The 13,320-nt window shown below is 40.5% G+C and overlaps 1 protein-coding gene across 2 annotated transcripts in view; it reads right to left on the bottom strand.

The window, feature by feature from the left end:
• Positions 1 to 13,320, bottom strand: part of LOC103031661 (adhesion G protein-coupled receptor L1) — a 67,710-nt gene that overhangs the window by 17,148 nt on the left and 37,242 nt on the right. For both annotated transcript variants that reach the window (XM_049469633.1, XM_049469634.1), the window contains exons 5-13: positions 12,296 to 12,503; positions 11,484 to 11,748; positions 10,903 to 11,230; positions 9,764 to 10,066; positions 3,841 to 3,944; positions 3,192 to 3,377; positions 2,451 to 2,489; positions 1,070 to 1,250; positions 68 to 190 (exon numbers count right to left, since the gene is read on the bottom strand). In XM_049469633.1, the coding sequence (XP_049325590.1) occupies positions 68 to 190; positions 1,070 to 1,250; positions 2,451 to 2,489; positions 3,192 to 3,377; positions 3,841 to 3,944; positions 9,764 to 10,066; positions 10,903 to 11,230; positions 11,484 to 11,748; positions 12,296 to 12,503 (1,737 nt within the window). The remainder of the gene's footprint in view (positions 1 to 67; positions 191 to 1,069; positions 1,251 to 2,450; positions 2,490 to 3,191; positions 3,378 to 3,840; positions 3,945 to 9,763; positions 10,067 to 10,902; positions 11,231 to 11,483; positions 11,749 to 12,295; positions 12,504 to 13,320) is intronic.

Below are 13,320 nucleotides of genomic sequence, written 5' to 3'. Positions count from 1 at the left end.
GTACAGTGTAGAGCAAATGAGAGAGAGAAAAAAGAGAGAGAGAAAAAAGAGAGAGACAGCGACTGACCGTTGCGGCTGTACTGTTTGATGGTAGCCGAGGGGAGCTGGATGGTGCTGTCGCTGTCGTACGAGTGAGGGAAGAACAGGTCTCTGATGTCCATCTCCGTGTTCAGAACATACACCTCCAGATCTAACACACACACACAGCAAAAAGACGAGTGTGAGGAGAATAACATCTCCAACAGCAACAGCTGAGGGTTGTGATTAGAATAAATTATCTATACTAGTATCTATATTTATATTTAACTACCTGTCTCCTCATGTCTTATTTCTCTTTTAGTATATAGCAAAAACTAATGTAATTCTACTACTGCTACTACTCCACCTACTTATACTACTACTGCTACTACTATACTACTAATACTATTACTATTACTACTGCTATTACTACTACTACTATTGCTATAACTACCGCTATAACTACTGCTGTTGCTATTAGTACTGTTATTACTACTGCTATTACTATTGCTATTACTACTACTACTACTATTAGTACTGCTACTACTACAACAGCTATTACTATCGCTATTACTACTACTATTAGTACTACTATTATTGCTATTAGTACTGGTATTACTACTTCTACTACTACTATGACTACTACTACTACTGATACTGACACTAATACTATTACTACTACTGATACTGATATTACTACTACCACTACTACTGCTACTATTACAATTACTACTACATTTACTACTACAAGTTCTATTAAAGTACTATTACTACTATTGCTACTACTACTATTGTTAATACAACTAATAGTACTATTACTATTTCTCATATTACTTTTACTATTACTACTACTATTACTACTGCTATTACTACTGCCACTATTACTAAATAAAATTTAATATGCTAGTACAATTAAATTATTTTGTAGAAAATCATTATTTTTTATGACAGTATGTGTCTGGCTAAATAAATAATTATTTAAAAACGTGCAAACCTGAGTCTTCTATCCTGTTTTTAACTTTAATAAATTGTCGTTGTTTTCCCAACTCACCCACGTTTGGCGCCCGGTCGCTGAAGCGTCCCTCGTACAGGTTGTTGGCCAGCAGGAAGGAGGCTTTCTCCATGACGTCCAGCACCATGGTGGCCGTGTGGGACTGCTCGGTCGCGTTCATGTCCTGCCACGAGTCCAGAGCTTCCCAGCGCAGGAGATTATCCACCGTCTGGACTAAAGCCTGGGATTCGGGGTAAAACGATCAGTCACACACTTCAGATAAAGAATTAAGACTTCAGTAACTGTCCAGTAGCTTCACTTATAATGTGATTTTCCCATTTACGGTATTCCTGTCCTGCAGCCCCCTTTGTGGCCAATTGATTAGTGGAATAGAAATGTATTGGTTCGATATTAGCAGATTATCACCCATGTAAAAACATACAGCACATGCACATTCTCTTTGTTGAGCTTACTTTAAGCTAAAGAGATTTTTGTTCTTGTAGGGTGCACTGTATTTTTTTTTAAATAAGCGAGAGCACAGTGTGGATCATTAAACACTTTTTAATGATCCACTTTTTATTAAATCAGAGAAAATACTTTTTTATTTTAAACTAGAGTTTCTGACACTGACAGTAATAAATAAAAACATATTTTTGAACTGTGGCTTTTCTTTGATCACCTTAAACATAAAAAAGTCATAGACTTAGAATTACTTGTAATTGGAGAGTTTTTTGGAGATTAGTATATGAGCTGAAGCAATATCTGATTAGATATGTCAATCTCCTTAAAATGTTACCAAACTTTAGAAAGGGGAAATTAAGTTTACAGAAATAAGCTAAAACTATTACTCATGAAAAATAAATTTAGTGATTAGATTACAGTAGAACTAATATTTGGGCTGATTTTTAAAGTAGATCAAACCATAAGTAAATACATGCTACAAAGCAGACAAAAATTAAACATAAACATAATCTTAACCTACTTTATATTATAATAATAATTTATTTTTCAAAATATGGCATTCTTATTTTACTGATAATCAATTCCAAACACTGAACTATGAGCTAAATATGCTTTTTGAAGCTTCTTACTGACCATACACTTGGGACCAGGAGACGGGCCTTAGCAACTAGGACAGTTTTACAGCTGTATCAGCTAAAACCCAACACACACCCATGCACAAACACACCTTGTGATGATTCGACTAAAATTATCACATACTGTCCTTGAAAACCTGCTGTTTACTAGTTTTTTTAGTTTTCAGCCACACCAGCAACAATATGGCGCATCCTGCATGTTCTCTGAAGCTCTTGGGTTTCAAAACAAGATACTACTCCATAAAAAATACAGAAAATATTAAGATATAATTTGGGGTTTAATAAATAGACAGTTGTTTAATAATAATAATACAATGTTAAATATGAATTTTCTTTATTCTCACCTGAATAAACGCTCTGCATGTTCTCTCTCGCTTCTGAAGCTGCAAGACGACATGATAAAAAGATGAGTGTTTGAAGACTTAACAAATCTATTTAAAGATGTGGGAAAAAGATACTAGTTATATTTTATAAACATAGTAAAGAAATTATACATAAATATTTACACACCTTTTTCAGTACCAGTCAAAAGTTTGGAAACACCTTCTCATTTAATGTTTTCATTTTATTTTTTATTGAAGTGATCCAGAATACAAAGGAACACCTTATCTGAGAAAATGCTGATAAAGAACTGCACTTGAGGATACTTTCTTGAGGATAAGTTCTTGAAATCCTATTTTTCAGATTGAATGACCTTTTTTTTTAATCATATTTTCTTTATTTAGTTGAGTTAAGTTGTTTCTTCTCATAACCTGGATTAGAACATTACTCAAATATTCACTATTCACTGTATACCTGTAACTCTACCTCTTCACTACTTTACTTTAACTGATGCTCTCAAACACTTTATTAAGAGACAAGAAATACAAGTAATTAACTCTTGATGAGTTCAGCACAGCTGTTAACTGAAAGCCTGAATTCCAGGTGAATCTACCTTATAAAGCTGACTTAGAAAATCCAGCAGAGATGTTCAAAACTGATCATCTACACAAGTGGTGCTACTTATTAACTAAAAAACAATGAATTTATTGTGTGTCTAAACCTTTGACTGGTACTATACACTATAGTGTGAATTGCGTACGTACTTTATTATAGTTGCGAGTTGCTGAATCTTTAGTGGCCGGCCGCAGAGCCTGAAGCTGCGAGTCTAGGATGTCTAATAGCTGCTCCATCAGACGGACAGAGGAAGTGACATCACCAGCGTAGACATGTCCCCGAGTGTGATTGACAAGCACAGCGGCGATGTGGGCGGCGTTCTCCCCACTCTTTATCTACATCACAAAGAGAGAGGTCTTTCATTATTAGATTTATGATACATTGCAAAAACTACTCTCTAAATATATCTACACTGATGGGCGTGGTCTGGAAATTAAGTGTTTTCAGGTACATTCACATTCACACATATTCAATGCTTATGTATGTGTTACAAAAACACACTTTAACTGTGTTTTCTGATGATGAACAATGGAGCTCCAATTAATACTTTTAGATGGGATGATTTGGCAGGTTGCGAAACAATAAATGAGTAAATTAAAATGTTTTTAGTATACAGTATGTTAGCTTTACTTTTCTGCTTTTTAGTGGAAGTTTAGAACTAAGGCCTGAACAGAATTACAATTCCCATAATTATAAAATAATTTAAATGGAGGTTGAACAAGCTGAATAGCAAATAGCAGCCTTTGTTAAGCATTCACTTTTCCATGCTCTGAATGTTGGCCTTTGGCCTGAACCCACCTTCTGAGCGACCTGGCTGACCCAGGGTGATGTACAGTTACTGAGGTCAGGACCACGAGGGTTCCACACCACTTCATCAGCCATGCAGTGATAGGAGGCGATACCTGAAAGAGGAAAAATTATGAATATTTAGTGTTTATTCATGTATGTATTCATTAATCCTTAAGTCAAACAGTATTCTATACAATAAGGCTGAGTGTTAACACTGATTTCCCAAATCAATCTGATTAAAAAGGTCCAAATTCAGTATAATGCACTGTTAAATAAAAAAGAATAAAAAGTATAAAATATAGTATGAATTTAATAGATAACAATATTAATACACAATATAAAAGTGAAGCAGGGAAATAGCAGCAAGGTAAAACAAGTGCAAGCGCATGAGGCTCTTTCAGTAGATGTTCACAAGGTTTGGCCTTATATCTAGTGACAGTGAAAACCTCAGCATATGATTTACATCATGCGCATACTCATCAACTCATCCTGAGCTGCTGGATGCCAAAGAATGCCTTCTGTACCCGCAGGGTCTGATGCCAAACTTTGAATGTGTTGGTGGATGAATAACGGTTTGGGCAGCCGTCTCGTGGGAGTCACTGAGTCCAGTGATGGGTCTACATGTTTACATAATGGCCAAGAAATATCATACTATAATTATAGGATTAACTAAAGATCATGTTTACAGAATCCAGGCTCCGAACCACATTACCAGCCCTGTTTATAGGTGTTACTTTTATAAATATACAGTATATGCAGAGGTTTATTGATGTCATTGTAAAAATGTTAGTTTTTGCCAATCATAATGCTATTACAGTTCTTGAGTGTTGTTATATAACATTTTAACAATATAAAAAGTGCCCCAAAGGATTGTTCTGTTACTGGTTATGGGTTATAATATAATTCGTGCTATAAGGAATTGTCCATATAAAGAAGTGCCCTAAAGGACTGCTTTGTAAGTAAGTATAGGTAGATAATTTTTTAACAATAGAAAAAGTGCCCTAAAGGATTGCTATGGATAGGGAATATAATTTTAACAATAAAAAAGTGACCTAAAGGGGCAATATATATAATGAATAAAAAAATCATAAAATATTTAAAAAACTGGCCCATTGACAATATTTCTAGTGGTATTCATAAAAAGACACTGCTGAATTTGTTTATTTTATTTAAAATGTAATTATAAGTTTAAAAATTAAATTTAGGTTTAATCTTAGTCTATACCAGTGTTGATAGTAATCTGGTAAGGCTGAGTTTAATTATTTCTTCATGTATTTGATCTACATAAAAATTGCTCTTTTGGGTGGAACTGGACGGAGAGATTACAATTTGTTCCACCTCATGTACCACAAGTGATACGAATGACAATAAAGTCTCCTTGAATCCTGGAGGAAGATCCAGGACTTCCTATCCCTCATGCAGTCTTTCGAACTGGAGCAGGTCCCCAGCCCTCCAACACATAAAGCTGGCAAACAACTAGACCTGATCTTCACTCGTAACTGTGACACCGACTCTCTAACTGTCACTCCTCTACACCTCTCAGACCACTTCTTCATGCAACTCAACGTTCGCATTTCGAAAAAACCCACGGCTACTCCTACTATGCTCTCGTTCCGCCGAAATCTTCAAGATCTCTCAGCAGACCAGTACTCCTCGCTGGTGACTGACAACATGCCTCCACCAGGCTCATTTTCATCACTCAATGTAAATGATGCCACCGATACACTCTGCTCCACACTAAGCTCCTGTTCGGACAACCTCTGTCCTCTTACATCTCGAGCCATTAGCTCAAACAAACCGCAGCCATGGCTTAAAAATGACACACTCAGGGAACTACGCTCCAAACTCCGAGCTGCCGAAAGACAATGGCAAAAAAACAAAAAACAAGCAGACCTAAAAAATTACCAACTGCTCCTGGCTTCTTTTTCAGCCAACCTCACTACTGCTAAAGCTGAATTTTATCACAATAAATTCTGCTCTCTCACAGACTCCCGGAAACTATTTGCTACATTTAAATCACTAATCAACCCTCCGCCTCCTCCTCCGGCTACATGCCTTACGGCTGAAACACTTGCCTCATTCTTTACTGGCAAAGTGGCGGCCATCAGCAACCAGTTTACTGATGCACAATGTAGCAGTCCTACTTCATCCTCTGCAGCCCGGTGTCCCTCCACCGAAGGCGTTGCTTTCTCCTCGTTCACTCCTCTCACTGAGAACGAGACACTGGCTCTCCTGACACGTAGCCGTCCTACTACGTGTCCACTTGACCCAATTCCTTCAAACCTACTGCAAACTATCGCACCTGCAATCATTCCGGCTATCACTCACACGATCAATGCCTCTTTAACTTCTGGTGTATTCCCGACTGCTTTCAAACAAGCACATGTGACACCACTGCTTAAAAAGCCTTCTCTCAACCCCGTCCAGGTTGACAACTACAGACCGGTCTCACTGCTACCCTTTCTCTCTAAAACACTAGAAAGAGCTGTTTTAAATCAGGTCTCTGGCTTCCTCTCCCAGAATGACCTTCTGGACCAGAACCAATCTGGGTTCAAAAAAGGACACTCTACCGAGACGGCTCTGTTGTCTGTGACTGAAGCGTTGAAAACTGCCAGAGCTGCAGGTCAGTCCTCAGTGCTCATTCTGCTGGACCTCTCGGCCGCATTTGACACAGTCAACCATGACTTCCTCCTAACTATACTCTCAAACATGGGGATCGCAGACAATGTGCTGTCATGGTTCAGATCGTACCTCACTGGGCGCTCGTTCAAGGTGTCGTGGCAAGGACAGCTGTCCTCAGCCCGCTCCTTATCCACTGGGGTTCCCCAAGGTTCGGTACTGGGACCCCTTCTCTTCTCCATATACACCACCTCTCTTGGTCAGGTTATCCGCTCACACGGATTTTCCTACCATTGCTTTGCTGATGACACCCAGCTATACCTGTCGTTCTCACCTGAAGATCACTCAATCTCCGCACGGATATCGCAGTGTCTCTCTGACATATCCTCATGGATGAAGGAGCATCACCTTCAATTAAATCTCTCAAAGACTGAACTTCTGGTTATACCAGCAAAACCATCTTTTCAACACAACTTCTCTATAAGTATCGACTCTCTCTCTCTCTCACCGACAAAGGTTGCTAGGAACCTGGGTGTTCTGGTTGATGACCAACTCTCCTTCACGCACCATGTGGCCTCGGTTGCTCGGTCCTGCCGCTTTGCGCTCTTTAACATCCGAAAAATTAGACCGTTCTTGACGCAACAGGCCACCCAACTCCTGGTGCAAGCGGTCGTCATCTCACGCCTCGACTACTGCAATGCCCTGCTAACTGGCCTCCCGGCCTGTGTAGTAAAACCACTCCAGATGATCCAGAACGCAGCAGCACGTCTGGTCTTCAACCAGCCAAAACGGGCACATGTCACCCCGCTGCTCATTGAGCTCCATTGGCTACCAGTTGATGCTCGCATCAAATTCAAAGCTCTTACAATCGCCTACAAGGTGATGACAGAACAGGCTCCTTCCTACCTGCACTCGCTCCTGAAGGCTTACGCTACCTCCCGGCCGCTGCGCTCCTCCAGTGAACGTCGCCTCGCTTTGCCAAAAACTCACACAAAGCAATCCAGACTGTTCTCATACAGAGTTCCCCAATGGTGGAACAAACTACCTTCCACTACCAGATCAGGAGAATCTCTCGCTATCTTTAAGAAACTCCTGAAGACAGAGCTCTTCAAAGAGCACTTACTCTCTTAAACACCTCTAACACACTAACTACTTCTATCCTCATTTCCTTCTTCCTCTCCTTCACTCCTCTATCCTATTATTCCCCTTTGTCCTCCTTTTATCCCTATCCAAAGATGTTTTACCTTTAAACTTATTTTACATTGTACTTGACTATTGTAAGTCGCTTTGGACAAAAGCGTCTGCCAAATGTAATGTAATGTAATGTAATGTAAAAGATCCTGCATATCTTCTCCAGTCTAGGAGCAGCAAATCAATTGTACACTTGTTAACAGAAGAAACCTGGACTGATATGGAGTGAAAATCGTATCAAAGACGGAACAGGGTTCTGTTTAAGGTTCCTTGACCTGGACTGAAGAGTTTGCACTGTAAACTGCTGGTGTGACTGATGATCTGAGGAGCATCTCATTTGACAGTCAGTCACCCCTAGTAGAGATATGAGGAACATTAACAGCTCATATATTTGCAGAACTTCCAACTGGCAACCTGGTCTCAAGATTTATCACCAATCCAGCATTTATGGAGCAGCTGGGATGCAGCTTCAACTTTAACCTATGAGTGTAGAGCCACAGGATCTACAGGCCCAGCTGTAGCAACATCTGTGGGTAAATGTGCTTCAGGTCCATACAGAACCTGTAGAACCTCCATACCCAACCATCTTCATCTTATATCCAGGATAGAGGATCCAACAGGGTCTAAACTAGAACCTAATTTTTGATCTATTACGGGTGGATTTCCCAAAGAACTAGCCTATTTGTTTCCTCAAGAACCTGTAGATTGGTGTGACCATGGTTATAGAAGTAAAGTTTGGAATATGGTTCATTCAGAGTGCAGAAGATCAGCCATCTTTCTCTCTCTCTCTGTCTTGCTAGCTCACTCGCTCACACAAGCCGCCACTTCAATTAAAATCCACCCGACTGTGATCTCCATCGTGATGGTGCTGATGAGGGCGGCTCTGATCTCCCCTGGCTCTGTGTGTATGTGAACACCCACTCTGTAATCTCGCTGTTGCTATCGCCTTGGTTCCTCCTACATCTCTCTCTCTCTCTCTCTCTCTCTCTTTTTTCTCTCTCTCTTTTTTCTCTCCAGGCAAGTTCATTCAGAGGACACCAGACTGCAATTTTATGAACAGCTGAAGATGAAAACACCATAAACACATTCTTGTAACACTGTTACATATACACACATCTTTCTCTCTCTCTTTCCTTCTCTCTCTCTCTCTCTCTCTCTCGCTTTCACTTTCTCGCTTTCTCCCTCCCTTTGATCCTTTAAGGCAGGGGGTTCTCAAACCAGTAATCCAACTCCAACCTGACTCAATCACAAAGGGATAAAGCCACGGATGCCCAATGTTGAAGAGTCCCTGATTTAGGGCATGTAAACATGATTTCTCCATCTCTAAGCAGTTAAACGCCCCCAAATTTTGGCCAGCTGCTCCTTTATGACACTATTTCAATTGTTACTAACATCACAAATTGAATGATGCTTTAGTGGATGCACTAAATTAATAGGCAATGCTAATCGTAATGATCCTTTAGGGTACTATCTCTATTGATAAATCATAATATACCCATTAGCATCCAAAGAAGCAATCATTGAGGGCAATATCTCTATTAGCAGTAGCAGTCAGTTACACAGTTGGACACTTTAAGTTCAGTGTTTCCTTTATTATTAAAAAAATCAGACCAGATTATGTTTTATATTTTACATTATTTAAAGTAGCACCTCTTGTTTAGATGATAAGTTTCGCACATCTCTGTTGGATTTTCTCAGCCAGCTTTATGAGGTGGAGCCACCTGGAATTCAGGCTTTTAGTTAAATATGTGCTGAATTTGTACAGAGTTAATTACTTGAATTTTATGCTTCTTAATGTGTTTGAGAGCATCAGTTGTAAAGTTGTGAAGATGTAGAGTTGGCATACAGTGAATAACTATTTGAGTAATGCTCTAGTCCATATTATGGCAAGAACTACTCAACTAAGTAAAGAAACAAATACTTTAAGAAATGAAGGTCAGACAATCTGAAATGCAGTATTTAAAAAACTTTCAGTCGCTAAAACGACATTATGATGTTGGTGAATTATATCTATAGTTACACGGTTATATACCCATAATAACTAACCAAATTACTCTTTACATCAATTAAAATCAGATAAAAGATGTTTTAGGGAACATCTCTTTTTAAAACACATTCTTACCCAGCGATCCTTTAGGGCAGGGTCTCTCCACCGTCTCTCCTCTGTGGGTCGGGGGCCACTGGACCCCTCGGCTGACCCGGCCCTCACAGACCCGAGTGTGAGGAGTGTGTGTGTGGGTATGTGTGTGGCGTGGCCGGACAGTGACCGGGACGGTGGCGGTGAAGGGTCGTCCAGCCGGAGCTCGGTTTATGGCCCCGGCGGGGTTAAAGGTGACGGAGGGTGGGGGCGAGGGACTGAAGGACAGGAAGACGGTGGAGGAGAGAGGAGAGAGGGATGAAGAGAGGAGAGGGGTGGAGAGGGGCTCTGAGAAAGAGAGAAAGAGAGAGGGAGACTATAAATATCACAGAACTCAATCATTACATTTATTACATTATCAGCATTAGTTTTAATTAATAGTTTAAAAAATAAATTGTTATTAGCAAAGCAATTATAATAAACAGAAATAAAACAATGACTAAATAAATAACACATTTTAAACAATACATCAACAAATAAAATTGTTTCTTTCTTTTCCAGTTTTGTTTCTTTCTCTCTCTACCTTCTTGCTTGATTCTCTTTATTGTTTTTTATTTGTTTCGCTTTTATTCTCCTCTATCTCCCCATTTATCTCTTTCCTCTCTATTTTTGACCTTGTTTCTCTTTTTCACTATCTGTGTTCTCCCACGTTCTCCTTTATTTCTCTTCATATGTCCATACCTTTTCTTTCACTTTCTGCTTTTTCTCATTTGTTTTTCTCTCTTTTTCCCTTTTCTCTCCATTTCCTGTTTATTTGTCTTCAACTTTTCTATTTTTAAACTTTTTCTCTTCTTTTAAGCTTTTGTCTTTCTTTTTCCTGTTTCTCCATTCCTTTGATACATTTCTGTTTTTTTTTTATTTCTCTTTTTCCCATTTATCCTGTTTTTCTTTTTTCATTGCTCTTCTATTTATTTTTATCTCTCCATACATTTTCTTCTTGACTTTTCTTCTCACTTTTCCTTCACTTGTTCCTCTCTTTTTCTCTCTATCCCTATCTCTTGCTCTTTCCTTTTCTCTATTGCTTATATGATTCTTCTTTTAGTTCCCCCCCCCCCCCCTCTCTCCCTCTATCTCATTCTCTCTAGTAAGATGGTATGAAGCGTAGTTGTCGTGGTCCCGGTTACCGTTGGTGGGCTGGGCCGGGCTGAACTCCAGCTGGTATCTCAGGACATTGTAGTTGTTCCAGACGTAGAGCTGGTTGTCTCTGGGGTTGTAGCTGATGGAGGAGATGTGCTGGTACGGGTTGGGGAAGGGGATGTGGACGGGGCGCTCGGCGTCACGCCGGGTATCGTAGGCATACAGGATTAGGTCCCCCCCAGCCTCGCTGTCGTCATCCTGGTACACCGAACGCACAGCGTACAGCACACCGCATGCCACGAACGCGTCCGACGCCACTCGCTTCTCGAAGCTCGTCTGCCATGTCCCCTCGAACCGCAGTGTGTACGGGTTCACCTGCACCATAAACACCACAGCCAATCACATTACAGCACTCACGGGCACTCAGCCAATCAGATTTCAGTAGACGAGACACTATGCCAATCAGATTACAGCACTCAGTGACTATTGCCAATCAGATCATAGCAGACAGTGGCAGCAGACAAGGACCAGGGCCAATCAGATTACAGAGGAAAACAGATTACTACTATCGTTCTACTATCTCTTTCAATCTACTATCTCTCTCCCTCTCTCTCTCTTTCTCTCTCACCTGGCTGACCACCAGTCGTCCGTTGTTGGCCTCCGTGGCGTAAATGACCCACAGGCCGTGTTCGTCCACGGCCAGGTCGATGTCGGACTTGCCCCCCCAGCGGTAGGGCGAGGTGTCGTGGTAGTTGGCATTGGTGATAATGGCCTCTCCGCTCTTGATACGAGTCCTCAGGTCGTACTTTACGATATTTCGCGTTCGCTCTTTATTGTAGAACACGGCGCCATCGTACACAACGAAACCCGTCCCGTCCACTCGACTCGGCAACCTAAGAACAAAATACATAAAAAAAAAGGAGTTCAGTAAACTAGCAATCAAGATGTACTATCAAGATTGTCTTAACAAAGCTGGTCTTTGCCTTGATCATTTTGCCCATTCTGGTGGACCAACTACTAATGATGAACCAGCTTGGAGATATTAATTATTATCTTGTATATATAAGTTCTTTTGGTGCATCCACTTAGTCGTAATGGAGACCAGTTTAATGATAATGGTCAACCAAATTGACCACATTCTTAAGGCCTTATTTTAGTGATCTATAAGCTATTGTAATGGCACAGCTACCTGAACGTGATGAATGTTTTATTTAGCATTTAGTTTATTGTGATGTAAAAGTTGGGTTTGTGCACTAGTTCTTTTTGCTGCGTGCCTGTGTTGCCAAGATGGCAATGAAAGTCTATTGACGTTTGTCTAGGTTTAAGATGGGGCCTTTAGTCTCCAGCATGGTCATGATGGTCGTCCTACTGTTGGACCACACTGGTCACCAGCATTATTTTTAGCTAGTTAATTAGTGATTAATCTGTGAGAACACTCACTTGTATGTGGTGGTGACTCTGTTTTGCCGATAGTCGTCCCAGGATGCGTATTCGTACAGCATGTCCGTGCGGTACGGGGTCCAGGGCATGACGTAGAGCCGGTCACCCGCCTGCAAGGGGTCTTTACACCAGGCTCCAGACTGATGCTCCGCCTCCTTCACCGAACTAACATCCAGCACTCGCACCAGAGTACCAGGACAAACAAAAACTGAGAGAGAGAGAATAAAAGATAGTAAAGGAAAGAAAGAAGAGACGGGGAGGTATAGAGGTAATCAACAGGTTCTATCCTGTACACATACACACACACTCTTATACACACTCACACACACATTTTCTATTACACACATTCTTTTTTACACCCACACGCTGCTCTTTCCATGCTGGCTGGTTGGTGTGTGTGTGCCTGTTTTGCGTGAAAGAGAGAAAAACACTGATTAAAGCAAGAGCATCACAGCGTGAGCGTGAGTGTGTGGATGTTAGATAGATAGATAGATAGATAGATAGATAGATAGATAGATAGATAGATAGATAGATAGAATACAAGTGCTTCTCTTTGTGAGATATAAGAAGGCTCTAAGAGGCAATATCTGGGTAGTGTACCTCTTGGTGAGAGATTGTTGACTTTTAGACATTCCACTACTGCACAGTCCATTCCACCCAGCTGACAGACTTTAAGATCTTTTAAGTGTATATTCATTGCACTCAGAGAAGCTGGATGGTTGTTTTTATGAATTTCTTAACATTTAAGCCACTTATTTGTAACCAGCCACTGTCATCTTCATTGGCTTTGGTGTTGTGAAGAAAAAACATGGACGGCTACATTGTTAGCAATGAATTCAGGGATTTAATGGTTTGCATATAGATGACTCATAACGAAGGCTTCAGTCCTGTCTTTAACCTGGACTGAAGAGTTCACACTGTAAACTGCTGATGTGGACTGAAGAGTTCACACTATAAACTGATAGTGTAATGAATAATCTGGGGAGCATCGCATATTTTAGCAGGATAATGCTCACCCACACATA

This window comes from Astyanax mexicanus, chromosome 21 (genome assembly GCF_023375975.1).
Source record: "Astyanax mexicanus isolate ESR-SI-001 chromosome 21, AstMex3_surface, whole genome shotgun sequence".
Lineage (NCBI taxonomy): Eukaryota > Metazoa > Chordata > Actinopteri > Characiformes > Acestrorhamphidae > Astyanax > Astyanax mexicanus.
The sequence above is the reverse complement of the archived record's forward strand: the minus strand, read 5'-3'. Positions and strand labels throughout refer to the sequence as shown.